The 24,457-nt window shown below is 38.7% G+C and overlaps 1 protein-coding gene across 2 annotated transcripts in view; it reads right to left on the minus strand.

Annotated features, from left to right (window-relative positions):
- The window catches only part of MSH3 (mutS homolog 3), a gene marked incomplete at both ends in the record, with an annotated part of 183,814 nt that overhangs the window by 122,623 nt on the left and 36,734 nt on the right, over positions 1-24,457 (minus strand). For both annotated transcript variants that reach the window (XM_079703083.1, XM_079703084.1), the window contains 2 exons: positions 962-1,076; positions 3,716-3,828. In XM_079703083.1, the coding sequence (XP_079559209.1) occupies positions 962-1,076; positions 3,716-3,828 (228 nt within the window). The remainder of the gene's footprint in view (positions 1-961; positions 1,077-3,715; positions 3,829-24,457) is intronic.

The following is a 24,457-nucleotide window of genomic DNA, read 5'->3' on the forward strand; positions in this document are numbered from 1 at the left end:
ATGCAGGGGACACGGGTTCGAGCCCTGGTCCGGGAAGATCCCACATGCCGTGGAGCTACTAAGCCCGTGCACCACAACTACTGAGCCTGCACTCTACAGCCCGCGAGCCACAACTACTGAGCCCATGAACCACAACCACTGAAGCCTGTGCGCCTAGAGTCCGTGCTCCGCAACAAGCCCGCACACTGCAACAAAGAGTATGCCCCGCTCGCCACAACTAGAGAAAGCCCACGTGCAGCAACAAAGACCCAGTGCAGTCAAAAAAAAAAAAAAAAAAAGCTGTATATGTTAGTAGCTGTCCTCCTTATCTTCAACTTTATGGTCTGTGAAATAAGAATTGAAACCAAGAATAAGAAAGGTGATGAAGTTTTTTTTTTTTTTTTTTTTTTTTTTTTTTTTGCGGTAGGCGGGCCTCTCACTGTTGTGGCCTCTCCCCTTGCGGAGCACAGGCTCCGGAGCACAGGCTCAGTGGCCATGGCTCACGGGCCCAGCCGCTCCGCGGCATGTGGGATCTTCCCAGACCGGGGCACGAACCCGTGTCCCCTGCATCGGCAGGCGGACTCTCAACCACTGCGCCACCAGGGAAGCCCGGTGATGAAGTTTTATGAATGCTTTTCAATACCACTTCTTAATACTACTTCTCAATTAACTGTGCATTAGTATAAAGCACAGTTTTATATTATGGTGTTGTAGTCAACACTAAAATACATTCAATAGCTATCATGAATACAAATTGACAGAATTCTTAAGCTTTCTTTTAATTTATGTCAATTAATTTTTTAATATTCTTCAGCAACAATACCACACAGCTCATTCTTGCCCCAGAATATTCTATCCACAGCAGGTAAACTTCTTACCTAGTACTTGCCAAAATTCAATTCAATAGTACTTACCAAATTCAATTTAAGAAATGTTTTTTAATATAACACCACCCTTTTTTTATTTTTGAGAAATCACTTACTTGGGTATGGAAAGCACCTTTTCCAAGTTAAACTCTTTCAGATATCTTATTATGGCAGCCAAAGAGCAAATCACAGGCTTTTCCAAGTTAATGATGCCAGACAAACTTTGAGAACCTAAAAAAAACAGAATATACACCTTCATTAAAGTTATTACTCATTATTAAAAACAAACATTAAGTTAAATAAAATTTAGTTTATGATTTTTGAAATAATAATTTAGACTGTTATCTCCTAAAATTACCCTTTGGAAAAATACAGAAGTTTACAAATACCTAGGGTACAGAAAAAAGGGCATTTTCTGATGGTGGATGACCCTTTTTTGGAGAGCAACAGAGCAACTATTTTCAAAGTATAAAATGCTCATCCCCTTTGACCCAGAAATACTCCAAAATGCTTGTTAAAGATGTGTATACTAAAAAGTAAGCTGAGAAGTCTTTTCTAGTAGTTTCTGCTTTATAACAAAGTCAATCAGCTATACATATACATATATCCCCATATCTCTTCCCTCTTAAAAAATTAGACACAACCTAACTGAACATCAATAAGGTATTACTTAAATAAATTTCAGCACATCCAGATTATTATGCACCTACTAATGGGAATGACCTTCCCATTAGCTTTCCATCTGGTCTCCCACCTTTATCCCTGTGCCCTATAGGGTATTCTTAACAGAGCAGCCAAAGGAATCCTTTTTAAAATGTACGTCACATAACTGGATTACGGTGCTTACAAATCCTCCAACATTTCCCAACTCACTGAGAGAAGCAGCACAAGTTCGTAAAGGGTCTAAAAGTCCCTACACAACCTGCCTTCCATCTCCTTTCATCTCTGAGCTCACCTCCTAATATTCTCCCTCTTAGTTACTCTGTCCCAGCACCCAGGCTCCTTGATATTCTTTAAACACACCAAGCACTTAAGATATGTTGTACTTACTGATGTCTCTGCCTGAAACACTGTTCCTTCACACGTCCATGTGGTTTTCCCCCTTAACTCCTTTCACCTTCGTTCAAATCTTTGTTCAACTGCCACATTCTCAGTGTGGCCTTCCTTCACCACTCTACTTAAAAATTCACCTCTTCCCTGCCTTTCTGTATAGTACTCATCACCTTTAAACACTATTTTATTGTACACCTCCCCCTATTAGACTGTAAACTCCAGAAGGGCAGGAATTTTTGTCTGTTTAATTCCTTACAGTACATAAAATACCTCAAATAGGCATTCAATAAAAATTAGTTGAAAGAATAAATACAAGTTATAGTAAACAAATACATAGAAATATGTATGTATATGTGTAGATCTGTACATCAAAAAATTCTTAAGGATTTGAGGGGAAGGACTTGTACTTTTTTCCTTACACACAACTACGTTTTAACTTTTTTTGCAGTAGGTATTTATAACCTTTAGAAAAAATTACAAGATATCCTCTACAAATCTGTAATATAAAATATATTACTTTCAACTATATTTATATTTTTATAAAACCAAGGTGTAAATGACGAGTTAACAAAACTCTTTTCCCTTCTACTGAGAATTTCATCTTTTAACTGTCTAGCTCTGTTCCCCAGGAAACCTGACAAAGATGAAGTGCCATTGTGTTATGAGGTAGCATTGCGTATGGTAAAAATGACCTGAAATCAGTAAACTGCAGCATCTGAACTAGGGGAAATTATAAATACCTGACTCCAGAATTTTGGCCTTCCTTGAGTACACTGACTCTTTGAACTTGGCATGTCCTTTGGAGAAATTCCAGCAAGAGATAAGGTTTCCTATAGGGCATGGGGCTTCTAAGCCAGGGCAGATCCTGCATCCCCCTGATGAAAGTCTGCTTTCTTTGCAACTGAGCAGTCACTAGAGGAGGGAGGGGATTTTAAGCACCCAATGACTCTGTGGACTGCTGCAAAGACTGCTGAGGACTCCTCCCACTAAGAGAAACAGCGTCCTGTCGGCAAACTGGATTTTCTGTCCTATATCCTTCTAAGTGAATCTGATGCCAAGAGTGGCTTATGATAGTTTCGTGACTTAGTCTTGTCTTTAGTTGAACATAAGATGATGATCCCTTGGTGATATCTCGGACTGCCATTATAAGTGGGTTACACTCTCAGACGCTTGACTCAATTTGGCCAAGACACCATGAGATTAAAAGGGATGGGGAAAGAAATGCCAACAAGACATTGATGCCTAAGAGGGAGCTGGGGGAGGCTGGTCTAACAGTGAAAGCTCTGCAGCTTGTGATAGGGGATAAAATTGGATCTTAGCATAAGCTGGACTGGCAGGAATGAGGGGTACAGACCAAATCAAACAGATACTTGGCTGAGAAAATGTGAATTAGACAAACAATGGTAATCCAACATATTAAGACCCTGTCACTAATGTTCTGGTATTTTAATTCTGGCCATCAATTTTTGGAAATGCTAGCCTTCATTAGGAGATTTACCCAGACTTTTTATAAAATTTCAGGAAAATCACGGGCTATCTTTTAAAGGAAGCAAAAAGGAAGGTTCTTCAGTAACTAACTTGTTACACTCCAATGAATATGTCAAAAACATCAAGTTACTAAATGGTCATAATTACAAAGAAGCAGCTGCAGTTGTGCTTCTGATGAGTGCAAGAACAGTGAACTCTTCCCTCTACTTCCAGTCATTAATCAATAACTATCTAGTTTCCATTAGAGTTTTAGTCAAACTTGCACCTTTATCCAAATCTCAACTCAGTTAAATTTGAGGACACATGGCTAACATGTATAAAATATTTACCTTTACCATCAACTACGTCTTTTGCATAAAATTCTGTAACCTCTTGGAAAGCGTGGCTGTATTCAAAACACATGTTATCCATCCTTTCTACTCGAATTCTGTCATCCCGCATGCTGAAAGAAAAAAATGCAAAATTAAAAAATTAATTATCCATAATTTTGCACTATCTGTATTTAGGCCTTGACCTGACCAAAATAAATAAGACTCATTCCTTATTCTCTCCCAAGTTGAAAAAAAAAAGACAAAGAGCTAAGGTTTCCCTGTCAAAAGCCTGCATTTCATAAAATATTATTACTTTTACTCCTGGTATTTTATATCACCTAGCACACTGTGAGTACTTTATATATATTGTTATTAAGAACTCATTAAAATTAAGGTCAGTTACTTTAATAAACACAAAAGGGAGAAAAATGGAAAAGCATCAATTTAATTGCATCAATTGTTTAAATCCACTAGAAACAGAATACATCATTAATTTCTTTGAAGTGGCATCTTTGGTTGGCACTATGCTAATAAGTCCATTTCTTCTACCACAGCCTCCAGTCAAATATAGTAAATTCCCCTTAAGTCAACTCTCACTCTTTCTATAAGTGGTTCTACACTTTTAAAAAATATGCATATATGTGTGTGTGTATATACATAAATGATCATGTAAGTACGTAAACAGAATCATCAAATCATCATCCATGCTAGTAGTGCATCATTGTCTTTTCCACTTTCTAGTTTGCTTAACTCCCCATTCCCCTCCCCTCCCCTCCTCTCCTTTCCTAATCACCTCACTCCCAACCCGTTAACAGCCTAGGAGGAATCCTTCCTCGTTTTTTTCATGTTCATATGGTCATACATAAGTATGTCATATACACCTACTCATACATGCATTGTTTTATAAAAAGGGGATGACTTTATACAAACTTTCCTGCATCTTCTTTTCTTCACTAAATAATAACTCTTCGAAATCCCTCCATATAAAGTGACCTAGCTACAACTCACTCTTTTTAATGGCTGAAAAATATTTGATAGTATGTAAAAGCCATAATTTATTCCACCATTTCTTTACTATTGGACATTCACTTGATTTAACATTTTGCCACATGTTGCTTTAGAATATTTTTATCTAAAAAAAAAAATTACAGATACAGGTGTATCCTGCACACGTCCCTCTTCAGTCATATTCATCTACCATCTTCAGAAGTAAACGCTACCTTCAATTTGGGGTATATTAGCACTATGTATGTTTTTATACTTTACAATATATTTTAGCATCTTTACACAATACACTGTACCATTTCATGTTTTAAATTTCATATAAGCAGTACTTTATTACACCTATCCTTCTACGACTTGCTTTTGCACTCAGAATTATATTTCTAAGATTTATACATGAAGATGGGACATATTTTTTTTTAACATCTTTATTGGAGTATAATTGCTTTACAACGGTGTGTTAGTGTCTGCTATATAACAAAGTGAATCAGCTATATGTATACGTATACATATATTCCCATATCCCCTCCCTCTTGCGTCTCCTTCCCACCCTTCCCTATCCCACCCCTCTAGGTGGTCACAAAGCACTGAGCTGATCTCCCTGTGCTATGTGGCTGCTTCCCACTAGCTATCTATTTTACGTTTCGTAGTGTATGTATGTCCACGCCACTCTCTCACTTCCTCCCAGCTTACCCTTCCCCCTCCCCATGTCCTCAAGTCCATTCTCTACATTTGCGTCTTTATTCCTGTCCTGCCCCTAGGTTCTTCAGAACCTTTTTTTTTTTTTTTTAGATTCCATATATGTGTGTTAGCATACGGTATTTGTTTTTCTCTTTCTGACTTACTTCACTCTGTATGACAGTGTCTAGGTCCATCCACCTCACTACAAATAGCTCAATTTCGTTTCTTCGTATCTGTTTTTAAATTTTCAATTATTTCTTATTTTTGAGTAAATTTTTAAGATTTGCTTTTCAAATTTAATTCACCTGAATTTATTCTGGGGGATGGTGTGAAGGTAGAAATACACTTTTATTTTCCATATGATTATCAATTAAGGATCAAGCACCATTATAAAACATTCCATCTTTTCCTACTAATTTAGAATGCTGCCTCCACATTTCTATATACGTGTGACCCTGTTTCTGGCTTCTATCCTATTCCACTGATCTTTTTGTCTATCTCTGTATCAGGACCACAGTATTGTAATTTCCATGGCTTGGTATCAATATCTGTGGCAAGGCCGCTACCTTGCTTTTCAAGATTGTCTTGGCTATTCTTGGGCTTTTGAATTTCTTTAGAAATTTTAGGTTCATTTTGTCAAGTTTCACAAAAACCTTATTGGGCTTTTGACTGGATTTGCAATGAATTAATTTAGAGAGAAATGATATCTTAACAAATCAAGATATCCTATTGTTAAAGATGGCATAATATCTCTATTTATTCATGTCTTTTATATCTAACAATAATGTTCTGTAATTTTCTCCATGTTATATATATCTTTGGTTGTGCTCACTCTTAGATAAATACTACTGTGAAGGGAATCTTTTCTTCTATTACATTGACTAAAAGTTTATCACTGGTGTACATGAATCTAAATTTTTATATGCAGCAACAATGCTAAACACTTTTTTCCTGTATTGTCTATGTATGAATTAATATCATCTTCAAGAAGAAAATTTCTGTTTTTCATTTCTTTTTCCTGTTTCACTACACTACCGGCTAAGACCTTCAGGACTGCTCTGAACAAATGTAAGGCTAACAGCCATCTTTTGTTTTCTTACTGATACTAATGGGAATGCTTCCAAAGTTTCGACTCTTAAATATGATTTTCACTAATGGGTTTTGGAATAAATGACTTAGCCCGAGGTTTGGTAAGTTTCCCAGTTCTTGCAAAAATAAAAAAATTAGTCATAAAGGATTACTGAATCTTAGCTAATGCTCTTTCTATAGGTATTAAAATAATCATATTGTTTCCTCTCACTTAATCTGGTAAGATATTATTCATATTTCCTGATCTTTGCATTCCTGGAATATATTATACTTGTCATGATGTTCTGCATTGCTTAAATAAAGTTATAAATTTGATTTCTTAGTGTTTTTCTTTTCCCCCAGAAAATCTGTGCCAGCATACCTAGCTCCAAAGGCTTTTTCTGTTCTACTGCAAGACTAGACAGGCATAAGCTGCTTCAGGAAGAAATCTAAGAGGGAGGATTTTCTCCCATCTGTAGTGCTGAAGAGAATTTTTCCACCTTAATCCAATGGAGAGAATATCAGACTAACTATTGCAAATCTCTTATCAATTTTTATCTTCCTGTAGACACCCTTAATACCTGGGTTTTTAGAAGCCTACTGCAAAGCTATTTAGTAACTCAAAAAGCAACAAATGACCTTAGGTGAGTTCCACAATGCTTTTGTACAAGTTCCTAGAGTGAACACACGAGGCAGCTGGTAACTCAATTACTGTTCTAATATTTTGTTTGAGAAGCAGATAAGGATTTAGAAACACATTAATTTTGATAAAAATGGACTTGTCAGTTACCCTTGAGGCTTTCATGGAAGCATTACAAGAGTGTTAATTTCAACATTCTGCAATCTGTATATAAAATACCCTCATGCAAACATTTTTTTCCACAAACTGATTGCAGTTATATGTGAAATCTCTCATCTGTTTCCCTAGATTTCTTTATGGTAAAATCAAATCACTGTATCTTTGAAACAAAAGTCTACTTGAAACACTGTATACATAGAGGGTAATATCCAACCAGAACTGGTCAAACTAGATTTTAGTAAAATTTCTATATTCAACAGAGAACTGTCAATCTTGGTTTCCTCAAACTGTAGCCTGTGAAATACCTGCATCAGAATCACCTGCAACACACATTAAAAGCACAGATGCCACACCCCAAATGTGTTCCATCTGAATTCTGCAAGAAGCTGGAGGAGAGGGGGTATTTTCATTTTCAACAGGGTTTTCGGAGTGACTCGCAGGCAAACTGCAGACTGAAAACACTCATCTACACGAACAATACTGGCAGCCATTGTAGGACTAGAGTACAAAGTGGAAATATAAATCTTCTCCAAAGACAGTCTATGTTTTTAGCTGCTCTATTAGAGGTGAGCAGTAAATATCTTTTCACCAAAAAATTAAGGAAGTCAATGATGGTCCCATAATTGACCTAGGACTTAAAAAATTATTTTAAAAAACACCTTCCCACACTCTACAGAGGCTGTTTGTAACCAGAGGCTGAACAGAGGCTATGCTCCTCCTCCGTGGGCCTGGGGTGGCAACTGCCCTTCTGCACTGGATGGGAGGACTAATGTCAGCATGTGAGTCTCAGTCACTACATGGGGTATGCAAAGCTGGACTGTTTTAAGATTTCTAATTTTATTTTATTTTTTAAAAGATTTATTTATTATTTATTTATTTTTGGCAGCATTGGGTCTTAGTTGCGGCACGCGGGACCTTCGTTGAGGCATGTGGGATCTTTCGTTGCAGCGTGCAGGCTTCTCTCTAGCTGTGGCAGCGGGTTTTCTCTCCTCTAGTTGTGGTGAGTGGGCTCCAGAGCACGTGGCCTCTGTAGTTTGTGGCGCATGGGCTCTCTAGCTGAGGCACACGAGCTCAGTAGTTGCAGCACTCAGGCTTAGTTGCCCTGCAGCGAGTGGGATCTTAGTTCCCTGACAGGGATCGAACCCATGTCCCCTGCATTGTAAGGTGGATTCTTTAGCACTGGACCACCAGGGAAGTCCCAAGATTTCTAATTTTAAAAAATTCTTTTCCTATGTTACATGCCTCTGTGTTGCCAAATATATTGTTTTTGAAAAATTAAGTGGCAATAAAACTCTCAACAAGTGTGGAACCTACACTAAAAAAAGGGGGAACTTTAGACCCAGTAATGTCAACTTGGACATAAATTTGGTGATTCTCTGGTGCTGAGTAGCAAACTACCTACAAAGATTTTGATAATGTTTAATTGTGACCAAATGTCAACTTACCAATTTATGATCTATGCTGACTTTTGAAACTATAATTTTTATAGATAAAAAGAGCCTTGCTAAAGGCTGACAATCTACTCTAGGAAAACCCAAGGCCTCTTCTGACAGTGTACTTATTGATAATAATAATACGGATTGAGTTCCAAGCTTGCTGAGTGATTAATTCTTTCCTCTGGGCTTCCCTGGTGGTGCAGTGGTTGAGAATCCGCCTGCCGATGCAGGGAACACGGGTTTGTGCCCCGGTCCGGGAAGATCCCACATGCCGCGGAGCAGCTGGGCCCGTGAGCCATGGCCGCTGAGCCTGCGCGTCTGGAGCCTGTGCTCTGCAACGAGAGAGGCCACAACAGTGAGAGGCCCGTGTACAGCAAAAAAAAAAAAAATCTTTCCTCTGAGGACAGAATGCAATAGAGATCGAGATTGAATAAAACAGACTATGTAACATAGTTACAATGCCTCTATATCAGGATTAGGATGAAAGTCATTAATTTATTACTTCTTATAATAGGGAACCATCACTTTCTCAGAAGACTGAGGGCATTATGTCAAATTATAAAGACAACCACTGCAATGAAAATATCAGAATAACCCAAGAAGAACAGCAAAGAAAACGGACCATATAGTGGAAGATTCTTTAAGATATAAAAATAGAAAACTGATTATGGACAAACTAATATCAAATATATCTACCATAATGACAAATGTAAATGGGCTAAACTCACTTATTTAAAGAAAATTAACCTTGGATTGGATTACAGAAGAGGAAAAACTGGGATTTCCCTGGTGGCACTGTGGTTAAGAATCTGCCTGCCAATGCAGGGGACACAGGTTCAAGCCCTGGTTTGGGAAATTCCCACATACCACGGAGCAACTAAGCCCGTGCACCACAAATACTGAACCTGCACTCTGGAGCCCACGAGCCACAACTACTGAAGCCCGCACACCCAGAGCCCATGCTCCACAACAAGAGAAGCTACCACAATGAGAAGCCCGTGCACCACAATGAAGAGTAGCCCCTAATGCTGAATATTAGTGGTCATAGTAACTATTCTTGTTATTCTTCTGACTTTTTTGGGTCTATTATTAGTGCTTGTTATTGCTGAAGTTGTATAATCTTACACAGTATAGAAGTTTCCTGAAGTATTGCTGTCATTTTTGGTGTTGTCTTGTAATTAATAATGGATGAATGGATGTTGAATTTTATCAAAATACTTTTCACATCTGTCTAGATGATCATATATTTTTCTCCTCTACCTTACTAATGTGATGGGTTATATTATTAGATTTCTTTATGTTGAACTGTTTTTATATTCTTCAGCTAAGGAATCACACTATCTTGTATTTATCCTTTTTAGTATACTGATGGATTCTGTCCGCTAACATTTAATTTTGGAGATTGATTATATGATTTACATCTTAAAAAAAAAAAAGAGTAGCCCCTCATTCTTGCAACTAGAGAAAGCCCGCACAGCAACAAGGACCCAACGCAGCCATAAATAAATCAATAAATCAATCAATCAATAAATAAATTTATTTATTTTAAAAAGAACAAGAAAAACTTTCTACACTACCAATAGGAGCAAAACTTAAAGTAATTCAGAAAGGTTAGAAAGAAAAGGTTGGCTGGAAAAAACTGCCCAGATGAATATATCAGGCTAGTGCAAATAAAAAGAAAGCATGGGACAAGATTTTCTTATCAGGCAAGATAAAATTCAGGACAAAAAGCATTATAACAAGACAAAGAGAGGTACTTAATGATAAAAAGGACAAGATGGAAGAAAAGCTTTTCATCCCATATCCTTACAAGAGTTTTAGATTTTTGAACTATTGGAATATACTACTTATTCAAAAAATAAAATTGTTTCTTTAGAAGAGAGAAAGAGGGCTTCCCTGGTGGCACAGTGGTTGAGAGTCTGCCTGCCAATGCAGGGGACACGGGTTCAAGCCCTGGTCTGGGAGGATCCCACATGCTGCGGAGCAACTAGGCCCGTGAGCCACAACTACTGAGCCTGTGCGTCTGGAGCCTGTGGTCCGCCAAGAAGAGAGGCCGCGATACTGAGAGGCCCGCGCACCGTGATGAAGAGTGGCCCCCACTTGCTGCAACTAGAGAAAAGCCCTCACACAGAAACGAAGACCCAACACAGCCATAAATAAATAAAAAGCTAAAACTATAGAGCTTCTAGAAAAATATGAAGGAATATGTCTATGAACTTGGTATAGGCACAGATTTCTTAGGAATTAAAAAAAAAAAAAAGAAGAGAGAAAGAGAAAGCAAAGAGTGGATTACAGGATTTACACAGGAGCTCCCAGGAGATGTTTGTCCACTTCCATGGACTTAAACTTGGAAGGCTAGGAGTCCAGGAAACGGAATGGCTACAACCTTCCTGCTACCTTGTGGAATGTAAGAGGGCAAACGCCAGAGGGAGAGACGAAGGAGAAGAGCCCCTAAATCCATCCATGCCCAATTCCAGCCTACCTTCAAGCTTTTCACTTACATGAGCCAATATGTTCATTTTCAACTTTTAAAAATTCAATAAGAACTCACTATAAAGTATATAAAGTATATACTTTATAAGTATATACTTTATAAGTATATACTTTATAAGTATATACTTTATAAGTATAAGTATATACTATATATAAGTATATAAGTATATATATAATGTATATAAAGTATACAGTTTTCAAAAAGCAAAAGAGGAGTCTTTGCTGTCCAGAGAAGGAAGTGGACACAATCACACAGACAGCATCTTAGAAAGATGGCAACCTCTACTGTTGGCCAGATGGGCAAAAGTAAACTGAGGTGAGAAAGACCCAGTTTGATTTCAGCTGGTGAGCCCGCTTCAGACCAAACCAAGAGGGAGACAGAGTACAAATCAGAGACTGTAGAGACCAGGAAGCCCCCGGCCACCACTACACACACACTTTCAGAGATAAAGGGACCTTAGACAAGTTACCACTGGGGGCTAGAAATTAAAAGCAAATTTAGGGCAAGCCCTCGCAGGGTTAGAAAGACCCGAAGTAAGGAAACACTAGGACCTAGCCCCAGAGGACAGGCCTATTGGGGAGCCAGAAGAACTGAGAATCTTCTCACTCACTATGCAAACTCCATGGGGCCTCAGACAGAGGAGGCCTAAGGCCCAGGAAGTAACCAAGGCCTGCACGAATGGCAGCTGTGCCTGCTGTTCAAAAGACTAAGACAGGAGGTCTTACCTTACCTTATCTTAAGGTAAGACGTCTACACTAGGTAAACTCATGTCTTTCTAAAATTTTCTCTAGCTTTTGATTTTACTTTTTCTTTTATAGTAGTTGTTACTTTAAGGAAAAAGAAAAAAGGTAACACTCCAACAAAAAATTGCTCATCTGTCTGGAAATTGCTAACCTGACAGGGAAGTACTTCTATCTGCAATGAGGTCAGAAAAACTAAGAGGATTAGAGTGCTCAAACTTTGGGGAACCAGGGGGAAGAGAAAAACGAAGGGGGAGGGAATGGAGGCAGAAAGCCCAAGGGCCTAGAGAAGGCATCATTTCTGCCCACAGTGATAACCTCCCAGCTCTTCCTCCCTGACCCTGGAAATCTTCTCTAAGGATGAACTCCCTTGGAACAATATTTTAAAACCTCCATCCTCTCTTAATCTTTCAGTCCATCCCAATCCTGGGTCTTTTTGCCACCCGTCTCCACATACCATACCCCCAGCCCTGTGCACATATTCTTACTTATTTAACAAGCCAGCCAAGACTCACCTCCTCTAAGACGTTTTCCCAGAAGAATAACCACATGCTAGGATGGCCTGTGCTTTCTACTGGACATGTGGGACTGCAGTTTGTAAAGTAATACCTTCAGAAATAAAGCTACTTTGTTTGAAGCACACATGCTTTTTGTCAGGAACTTTACTGCCAGAGATAGAAATACAAACTGTAATATGCATTATAAAGGAATGAAAGTTTCATGGAATATTAACCAAAATAATGTCAACTGTGCTATAACACATTACTCATTTTGAAGTCCAGAAGCAGAGGTGAAAGAAGGGAATGGTTGCTTCTTTGTGTGTTTTTACTGAGAAGCTGTATAATGGAGTGGTTCAGAGCCTATGCTTCAGAGCCAGGAAGTCTGGATCAAATCCCAGTTCTGCCACTTAGTAGTTGGATAACCCCAGACTCAACAGCTCTCTGCCTCAGTTTCCTGGAAATCTGTATTAAAAGAATAGTAGCTCCCTCACAGGGGGTTTGTGAAGATTAAATCAGTCAATAAATATTACAAAGCCCCCAGAATAGTGTCTAATACATAGTGTTAGTTATTGCTGTTATTATTAACATTACTACTGCTACTTAAGAATGAAAGATAGGAATAGTCATGTGCTCAAAGGAAAAGGGAAAAAAGGGAGAGCGCTTTAGAATAGATGAAATTGGGCAGGGCAGGCACAAAGGAAAGAACACATCAGCAATGAAAAATATTCTCAGTAGCTACCAAGATGTGTCTCTAACGGTACCTTTTTCACTCCAGGGGAGCACAGGATGAAGATGAGAAAAGCTAACGTGGAATTTCAGAAACCACTACCCCTCCCCAAAATAGCACCTCACCTACTTCTGATGCGTGAAATGCCTTTAAATAGATATAAAGCATTTTCATTTCACAGGTAGAAACAAGTCACTCAAAGGTCACTTAAATAGCAGTCTTCAAAGATGACAAAACAAAAGATACAGGTTAATTTTAAAGTTTACCTTTAGAAAAATTAACAAAAGTTGCTAAACTCTAAAACTAATTACCTAGACATGTACACACTACTATATATAAAATAGATAACTAATAAGGACCTACTGTATAGCACAGGGAATCCTACTCAATACTCTGTAATGACCCATATGGGAAAAGAATCTATGGGTTGGCCAAAAAGTTCCTTCAGTTTTTTTTTTTTTCTTCTCTCTTGCGGTACGCGGGCCTCTCACTGTTGTGGCCTCTCCCATCGCAGAGCACAGGCTCCTGGACGCGCAGGCTCAGCGGCCATGGCTCACAGGCCCAGCCACTCCGCGGCATGTGGGATCTTCCCGGACCAGGGCACGAACCCGTGTCCCTTGCATCGGCAGGAGGACTCTCAACCACTGCGCCACCAGGGAAGCCCTCCTTCAGTTTTTAAGTAAAAATAAAAGACATTTTTCATTTTCACCAAGAACTTTATGGAACAACATATTCATCGTTTTGTTCCACTAACTTCTGCCATTTTTCAGGCAACTTCATAATTCTATCTTCCCAAAACTTTTAATCTTTTTGAGCAAAGAACTGTTCCAGGTGCCTTTTATAGTCTTGCAGGGAATTGAAATTTTTTTCCACTAAGAGAATTTTGTAAAGACCGAAATAAATGGAAATCTGAAGGTGCAATGTCTGATGAATACGGTGGATGAATCAGAACTCTCCAGCCAATCTGTAACAGTTTTTGCCTGGTCATCAAAGAAACATGTGGTCTTGCGTTATCCTGATGGAAGATTACACGTTTTCTGTTGACTAATTCTGGACATGTTTCATAGAGTGCTGCTTTCAGTTGGTCTAATTGGGAGCAGTACTTGTTGGAATTAATCGTTTGGTTTTTCGGAAGGAGCTCATAATAGAGGACTCCCTTCCAATCCCACGATATACACAATACATCACCTTCTTTGGATGAAGACCAGCCTTTGGTGTGGTTGTTGGTGGTTCATTTCGCTTGCCCCACAATCTCTTCCATTCCACATTATTGTACAGTATCCACTTTTCATCGCCCATCACAATTTGTTTTAAAAACAGAACGTTTTCGTTATGTTTATGTGGAGAATCGCATGTAGAAATAAGGTCAAGAAGGTTTTTTTCACTTAACTTATGTAGAATCCAAACATCAAAGCTATTAACATAACCAAGCTGGTGCAAATGATTTTCAATGCTTGATTTGGATATTTTGATTACGTCGGCTATCTGCTGTGTGGTATAACATTGATTGTTCTCAATTAATGTCTCGATTTGATCACTATCAACTTCAACTGGTCTACCCAACGGTGAAGCATCGTCCAGCGAGAAATCATCAGCACGAAACTTCACAAACCACTTTTGACATGTTCAATCAGTCACAGTACCAAAAACTCAAATGTTCAGCAAGTGAATGGATAAACAAGTTTTGTAGCAATTCTACTGAACAATAAAAAGGAACAAACTACCAATACACTCAAAGCATGGGTGAATTTCACAGGCATTATGCTGAAAGGGGCTGGACATGAAAGAGTACATACTGTAATGATTCCATCTATGTGAAATTCTGTAACAGTCGAATCAGATCAGTATTTGTTTGGAGTAGGAGGTGAACGTGGGGAGAAAAATGACTGCAAAGAGGCACAGGGAACTTTCTGGGAAGATGGAAATATTCTGTATCTTAATTGGGGTGGTGGTTATATTGATGTATATATTTATCAAAATTGATTTGACTCATACACTTAAAATGTGTAAATTGTATTGCATGTAAATTATACTTAAGGTTGATTAAAAATTAAAGCTTTATATATTTGCCATATATAATTAATAGCTGAAAAATTTTCTATTAAAAAATCTGAACATTTTGGTACAGATGAACTGGTTTGCAGGGCAGAAATTGAGACACAGATGTAGAGAACAAACGTATGGACACCAAGGGGGGAAAGCGGGGGTGGGGTGGGGGTGGAGGTGTGATGAATTGGGAGATTGGGATTGACATGTGTACACTGATGTGTATAAAATGGATAACTAATAAGAGCCTGCTGTATAAAAAATAAAATAAAATTCAAAACAAATATCTGAACATTCAGACCAACAAATTCCTGTGCCAGTGTGTATTTCAAATACATTTTTGGAATAAGATTCTAATTCAAGTATTTATTCAGCAAAAAGCAATGGTGCAGAGAAGTATCTCATTTTGAAGAAAAACATTTAACTTCAAAAAGTACATTCCATATTTATATGCTTTGAGATGATCATAGTTTAAATGTCATCCACTATTTCACATACACACAATCATCCTAACACGAAGCAAATTTTTACAAAATAATTTACGCTTCCTGTGGTTCAAAGACATTTTTGTTAATCACAAAAATCACAAAATCTTTACCTGACATTATATGCCCTCGAGAAAAAGCAAAAGAAATCCTACTTTTCTGAGAGTCTTATATAATCCTGAAGAGAATGATCAGCATTAAAACATTCTCAGCTTAGTGGAAATTCATCTCAAACATTTTTTTCATGCATGATTAAAAGCATTCTCTCAGTGACAGACACAAAATCAAGACCATTTCACTCGGATCATATGCCTTTGAGTTCATTAACACGCTCAAGCCTGCCTCAGACAACTTAAAATAACCAATCTTCCTAAACTGATATTTTTCTCTACAAATAACGAACTCTGATATTATCCCAAGAAACAGCTGCTTCAAAAAAAATAATAAAATCAACAAATTGACGATCTGGAATTCATAGTACATGAATAACTAACTGATGTTTCCTTTTCAATTCAACAAATCTTCACTATAGGAATAAATGGAAAAAAGGAAAAAAGGAGTTCTTTGCTGTGTGTTATGGGCTGAATTATGTCCTCCTAAAATCCCTATGTGGAACTCCTAACCCCCAATACCTCAGAATGTGACCTTTTTTTGAAGACAGAGTGCTTACAGAGGTCATCAAGTTGAAGTGAGGTCATTAGGGTGGGCCCTAGTTCAATATGACTGGTGTCCCTGTGAAAAGGGGAAATCTGGACACAGACACACACACAAAAGGAAGACTATATCAAGAAACATAAGAAGAAGATGGCCATCTATGAGCCAAGGAGAGAGGCCTGGGAAAGCCTTCCCTCACAGCCCTGAGAAGGAACCAACCCTGCTGGAACCTTGATTTTGGATTTCTAGCCTCCGGAAGTGTAAACCAATAAATTTCTGTTTTTTAAGCCACCCAGTCTGTGGTACTTTGTTACATCAGTCCTGGCAAACTAACACAACCCTACTAAAGGGCTCAGTATCTATTTAGAGATGCTTATAAACAAATCACTAAAATACCAAGTAGATTGAAAAGAATGCCTGTGGTAGTATCTGACAATTTCAAGAGTGTAAATATTCTCACCATAGATGATTCTAAGCTACCAAAGCTTACCTGAAAGAAAATTCCATGGAAATATAACCATCCATTCTCACAAGCCACTACAAGCCAAATCTAGCACAGAGCAAAAACACAGGCATCAGTATTTAATACACAGGTGATTTCAATGTACAGCCAAGGCTAGAATCCCAACTGAAAATTGCAGGACAGCTTCATAAAAGCAATAAGACTGTTAAAATACAGACTATTTTAGAAGACAGATGAGGAGAAAACACACCACACCACATAAGAATAGCTTAAGAATGGCAAAAAACAAGTAAAGAATGAAAAAAAGAGCTAATATTTACTGAGCACTTACTATGTTCTATGCACTGTTTTAAACCCATTATATGTATTAACTATCTTAATCCTCACTACTACTCTGTGAAAAAGTTCCATTATTATGTACCTGGTTTTGTATAAGAAAACAGAGCCACAGAGAGGTTAATAAGATCCACAGCTAAAAAACGAAAACAAAAACAAAAAACCAAGGAAGCTAGGATTCAAACACAGGTTGTCTGGCCCCAGACTCTGTACTCAGACCACTGTCCTGTGACATCTCTCATTGTACATGACATGTTTAGAACACAGCAATTAGTCTAGTGCAACTAGAGCCCAGAGAAAGGGACAAGGGACTGGACAGGAGAAAGTGTGCCATACTCCTGGCTTCAGGTTACCTTACTTAAGCAATGGGTTTTCAACTCAAACTCTTGTAAAATCAATCAATTTAACCTTCTTACATAACTTGTTGTTTAAATACGTCCAATCAAATAGAAAAGTCTGGAAGTGAAAATCTATCTGTAAAACAAAATCACCACCTCTTTATTTATATGTGAAAATACGATTTAGACACAAGGATTGTTCAGCAGGCAACAAGCACCTGTCATCATTCAGGAGCAATTAGCGTGGCCTAGAGCCTCTGAGAAGGAACGCAGGAAAATCATACACATTCCCTATGCTACAAAGAGAATTCTGGAAGATGAGGCTGCACTCACTAAGCTCCTGGGGCAAAGACAGCACCACACATGAAAAGCCTAATTTTTCCACTTCTGAGGTTAGAGGAAAGACACTTATAAACACTTCACATCACTGAGGCCCTGGGGGACCAATGAATTTAATTCCACTACTGTTTCCAACATTTAGCCAGTATTTAACTCTGGAATTGTTCTTTTAAAAAAAAAATGCTTTTTATCTATGTATTTGCAGAGCATTGTAAAATATCAGCATTTTGACAAAGGTAGTATTTTAGTATATAAGATAATGGCAAAACTGAATAAAACACATACCCTTTAAGTAAAATCTTTGCATTGTCAGTACAGAGGGAAAGATAAAGTGAAAGGAAACAAGCAAGCAAGGAGGGAGAGAGAGGCTTCTCTCCTTTTACAGGCAAATACTTGAATGCTCACAGGGCCTTGGAACTAACCTAAAGAAGCCCTTTCTTCTGCAGCCCCAGAAAAATGACAGAATGTGTTGAGAGGCTAAGTTCTGTGTCTCTCTGCAGCAATAAGTAGGTGGGAAGGAGGTAGAATATGACAATCAACCTGAAGGCCAGGCTGTTCCCACTGTTCTCCAGAAGTGAGAAGAAATAGGATTTTATTCTGGGTGGGCAATCTCTTGTCTTGCTCAATTTAATCACCCACATGTAAACTCTGTGATATCCGGGGGTTGAGAGTTAAAAGTTACATAAAGACTGTAAAGTATCCTTACCGATACATAAATGACTGCCTGACTTGGCAACCAGGAATTGCTTAAAAAGGGCAGTAATCACTTTATCAAGTACTTCCAAACTCCCAATATTTTAGTCAGAAGCAAACTAGTTTTTACATTCCTACTTGCAAAAATTATATCTCAACAGTATTAAACACCTGTCACTTAGTGGCTTATTGGAACAACACACATTTATTATCTCACAGTTCTGTAGGTCAGAATTCCAACGGCCTCACTGGGCTGAAATCAGGGTATAGACAGGGCTGTGTTCCCTTTCTGAAGGCTCTGGGAGAGAATCTGGTTCCTTGCCCTTTCCAGTTTCTAGAGGCAGTCTACGTTTCTTGGCTTGTAGCCTCTTCCTCCATCTTCTGAGCCAAAATGAGTGGGTCAAACACTCACAGCACATCACTCTGACTCTTCTGCCCCCCACCCTTCCACATTTAAAGGACTTGTGATTATTGAGCCCACCTGGATAATCCAGGGTACTCTCCCTACCTTAAAATCAGCTGAGTAGCTCCATTATTTCCCCTCTGTCATTTAACCTCACATATTCACAGGTCCTGGGTTTGGGACAAGGTAATCTTTGGAGACAGAAAGACAGATACATGCATATATGCATACATGCTACTAGACCACCTGTGCCTGATTCCTCACTATAAAAAATTTATAATTTATAAATTACACAGTAATTACTATAATAGTAATTACCTCAAAGGTTTGTTGTGAAGATTACATGAGTTAATATGAATAATCATCATTGAATACACCTGGTATATAGTAAGAGCTACACTATCTTTTACAAACTCTTTAGAATTTTTTTTTTTTTGGCTGCACTGGGTCTTCGTTGCTGCATGTGGGCTTTCTCTAGTTGCAGCGAGCGGGGGCTACTCTTCGTTGTGGTGCATGGGCTTCTCCTTGCAGTGGCTTCTCTTGTTGCGGCACACGGGCCCTAGAGCGTGTGGACTTCAGTAGTTGCAGTGCATGGGCTCAGTAGTTGTGGCTCGCAGGCTCTAGAGCGCAGGCTCAGTAGTTGTGGTGCACGGGCTTAGTTGACCGGTGGCATGTGGGATCTTCCCAGATCTTTGAACCTGTGTCCCCTGCATTGGCAGGCGGATTCTTAACCACCCTGCCCCCAGGGAAGTCCCTACAAACTCTTATTTCATCTTTGTTTAAACTTTTCTCTCGCTGTGCAATCTATTTTCCCATACCTGTCTAGTTAAGTGTTGCCTATCCTTCTAGGCCTTCTCTTGCATGATGCTTCCCTACATTGCATAAAACTGCATTTGTCTAATACAGCAGCTACTAATCACACGGAGCTACTGAGCACTTGAATGGGGCTGGTTGGAACTGAAGTGTGCTATAAGTGTAAAATACACATTGGATTTCAAAAACTTTGTAAAAAGGAATGTAAAGATTTAATATATAAAAAGGGATGTAACAGTTATATGTTGGAATGATATTTTGGATATACTGAATTAAATAAAGTATATTATTAAGATTAATTGCACCTGTTTCTTTTTACTTTTTAATGTGGCCACCAAAAATTTTAAATTACATATGTGATTCACATTACATTTCTACTGAGCAGTGTTGCTCTACACAGAATTATCCTCTCCCTCTCATGTACTCTCTTAGTATTTAGTTTGCTTTCCTATCACACACACTATATAATCTACTTCGTACTGCAGCGATTTGTGTATGTGCTGGCTTTCCAAGTAGACTGGTAGCCTTTAATGGGCAAAGATCATGGATCTTCTAATCTCAAGAAGATCCATGGTAACTGTACAATAACTGTTTGTGAAGCTGAATGGAAAGGGAAACATTATTTAGCTAATGTATTTTGTATACCTTACCTGATTCATTGTTAACAGGAATGACCAGAAGTCAATCTGTCTTTGAAGCAACTTTTTCTTGGGTTAAATACATGATTAGGATGTACAGCAAATGGCAAAACAAGGTTTCATAAAACAATACTTACCTTATTACATACAATGCACCCATCTATCTTTGACTCTACACTATTTTATTTCTCTTTTTTAAGTGGTAATTGCAACCCATAAGATTGTTTTCATAGTCTGCTAATGATTTGTGACCACAGCTCAAAAAGCACTGCCTTGATGGGTGGGTCAGGTGCAGGCCTCCCTGGCTGGACACAAACCATCTTAAAGATGTCACGTGATACTCAGCACTCCCCTGATCTCAATGGCCCCACCAGGTAAGGACTAACGCTGTGGTGTGGTCATGGTCCAACATGGCCATCAGGGAAGACACAGAGATCCACTCATCATGAATTCTTTTCTCCACCAGCCTTCCTGTTGGGGCTGGGGGCAATTTAGTACACAATCTAGTACAGTGTGTTCAGGGCCCATGTCCACTCCCATGAGATGGAGAGCCCAGCTCAGCATGGCCAAGAGAGTTGATCAGAGCTGAAGGTACAAAGTAACAGAAAGAGCTCATGATGGTGCTAAGGGAAAGAGTCCTAAGAACTTGTCAGAGTTTTCTGAGCTGCTGTTGTGTGAAGGGGCTCCCAAGCAAGCCTGGAGAAACGCCATTAACCTCAGCATTATGTACATTAAATCAAATTATATATTGAATCAAATACTAGACAGGTATTTTCTTTAAAAAGGTGAAGGGAGGAGGGGTAAGGAAGGGAAGAGGAAAAGGGAGGTAGGGAAGAAAAATGGTAGAGGGAAAAGGCAAGCCAGGACTTCACGGACTTTTATCGCTCCAGGGATGAAGACTAGGGTTAATGGTTAAAAAGAATCCACAAAAAGAGGATGGGAGGGAGAAGAACTTCCTGGCCTGAAAATAAGAGATAAGGGAATAATTTCAGAGTAATCAACAAAAATAATGGAAATTAGTAAGAAATCTCCTTTCAGCAGAAAGGTTTGACAGGAAGGAGTCATTGAAAAGACTAATGGATAAGTCTGCAACCACAAAGGCTCCGACATAAGCAAGCCTGGTGGGGAGGTGGGGTGCGCTTTGAACCAAGGTTTTGATTTAAGGTAGACAGTGAAAGGAAGCTTTGTTAGAAGGGAAGAAAGTTAAATGAATCTTTGAACTATGAAGAGGGAAAGGGAAGAAAAATAACTGAAGAGATCCTAAGGACAGATGGCTACCTTTTTTAAGAGTTCAATTAAGGAGATTTTTGTACTTCATATTGCTATTAGGTTATATCTTAATGATGGCAGGAGGTGGACTTATGAACATCAAATAGGACTGGAGATCTAGTGGGCTTTGCCACTAATTACCTTGGTGATCATGTAACTTCAGAATAAAATGTTTTAGTTAATTAGGAGACTTTATGAAATTAAATCTCCAACCCCAAACGAACAGGTGATTTACAAAAATCAAGTAAAAGTAGTAGAACAATTCTGCACATCTCACACAATTGCTTCCCAACTTTCTGTTCAAGTGGACTGGCCCCACCTTGGGAGTTCTCTGTAGTAATCATTCCTCCAGACTGCTCAAATTCTGTTTTTTCCTATTCTACTACTATCAATAAACCTATAACATGTACACCCCATTATTCTTTTAAAATAGAGATATTCCTGAGGATTTACACACAATGAAAATGCACAAAGACGCTCACTATTTAGATAAACCACACAGCAAACACTCTTTAGAATATCTATTAATTTATTGTGTTCTAAAATCTGGATTTTCATATATATGAGTTAAAAGTGCTACCCATTAAGGGCTTCCCTGGTGGCACAGTGGTTAAGAATCCATCTGCCAATGCAGGGACACGGGTTTGAGCCCTGGTCCAGGAAGATCCCACATGTCGCAGAGCAACTAAGCCCCTGAGCCACAACTACTGAGCCTGCGCTCTAGAGCCTGAGAGCCACAACTACGGAAGCCCGGGCACCTAGAGCCCGTGCTCAGCAACAGGAGGAGCCACCGCAATGAGACGCCCACGCACCGCAATGAAGAGCAGTGTCCACTCGCTGCAACTAGAGAAAGCCCGCATGCAGCAACAAAGACCCAACGCAGACAAAAATAAATAAATAAATATTTTTAAAAAGTGCTACCCATTAAAAGTTCTAGCTAGAGATGTAAAAACTATCTGCACCAAGAAAACTACTGAAAATACAATGGCATTTCTACCAGAGAAGTAATTAATATAATTTTTAAAAGGAAATCAATATAAAACAGATTTTTAATATATTAAGACTTCCTCTTTAAATGTTTGCCTTGAGACACATTTTCCTACTGTGTATTAGATTTATTTCTGCTACTTAATCCACTACCATATCTACTACCACAATCAATATTCTAATTTTGAATTTTCTAAATAGTGAAGTGAAATTATTATATAATAAACAGAATGAAACAGAATGGAAAAGGAGCCAACTTTACATTTTATCTTCTACTCTAGAAACAAGGAATAAAGAAAATAAGAAAAACAGAACAGAAAGAGAAAAAAAAACAAAAAAAGATTTCCTATGAGCATCACAGTAGAAAAAGTTTCAAGTGCCAGAGATGAGGTTGGAACCTTGCTGTCAAATGATAGGAAATTAATATGGTCTTCCCAAAATGAGTTGGCTATCCTCATACATTTAAATACACATTTACCATCATATATCCTGTACGAATTTCCAGCTACTACAACAATCCCTTCACGTTTATAAAACCCAATTCATTTTTCCTAAGAAAAACAAACAGGAAATATTCATTATTCTCCTTATTCCAAAAGTTACTTGTTTAGTCATTCACTCATCAAGCATTTATTAAGTACCTACTATATTCAAGCTACTATAATAGGTCCTGGGGACACAAAAGATTATTATGACATAGTTTCTGCCACGAGCCATCCCTTCTTGGTTTTTTTCTGAGGATACTCTTAATCCAACCCCTCCTTAATATTGTTCTCTCTCCACTGTCCCAACCTTGATTCTCTTTCAGTTCCACTTTATACAATCTTTCTCTCCAAACCCCACATCTGTCCTGCCTTAGGCTGCTACACTCACCCTGCCAGGGCAGCCAACCAAACTAGTTTCTTTTCCCTGAGAAAGCCACACTCTCTCAAACCCCCATCAGCCTGGCTGTCATTCTCGAGTCTCAATTCTGGCACACTCTTCTGGGAAGCCTCGCTTAACTGCATAGACAAAGCTTCGTGTTCTTATGCTACCAGTGACTCTATAAGACCATAACATTTGGCACTTTTGTTATAACTGTTCGTTTCCATGACTACCAGCCCTGTAGACTGTAAGAATCTGGAAGGTAGGGACCTTACTCATTTTTGTATCTTCACCATCTAGTAATAAGCTTGGCACACAATAAATATTTTTAAGAATGAATGAATGAATGAATGGATGGATGAATAATAATGTGCAAATCAGAGGATGGATCAAAAGGTGAGAATCCACTGCAAACATCTATCAATACAAATATTTCTTAGGGATAAGAAAAGAATAATCAATCAGAATTTACTGCCAGCTATCTAAATTAATAAAATAAACTTGAAAGTGTAATAAAATACCTCAATTAGAAAGGTCAACTACTATAAAAAATGGAGACGAGCCCAACTCCAGGGAGCTTAAATGCCCTTTCTGGACCTCAAATACATCACCTGTATTTCTCTTAAACTCTGGTTTGGATTTTTTTTCATTCAAGCAATGGTCCTATTTATACTGCATTTAGCTCTAACACTCATACAGAACCTAAATGACAAGAAGCAGATAAACATGACATACACTGCCCCTAAAGTGTGCTCCAGCATGTTTCCCCTACCTCAGTCATTCCTCCTCCACCTTCAAGAATGTTCCCACATCTGGGGCTTCCCTGGTGGCGCAGTGGTTGAGAGTCCGCCTGCCGATGCAGGTGACACGGGTTTGTGCCCCGGTCCGGGAAGATCCCACATGCCGCGGAGCGGCTGGGCCCATGAGCCATGGCCGCTGAGCCTGCGCGTCCGGAGCTTGTGCTCCGCAATGGGAGAGGCCACAA

Source organism: Hyperoodon ampullatus (assembly GCF_949752795.1).
Source record: "Hyperoodon ampullatus genome assembly, chromosome: 4".
Lineage (NCBI taxonomy): Eukaryota > Metazoa > Chordata > Mammalia > Artiodactyla > Ziphiidae > Hyperoodon > Hyperoodon ampullatus.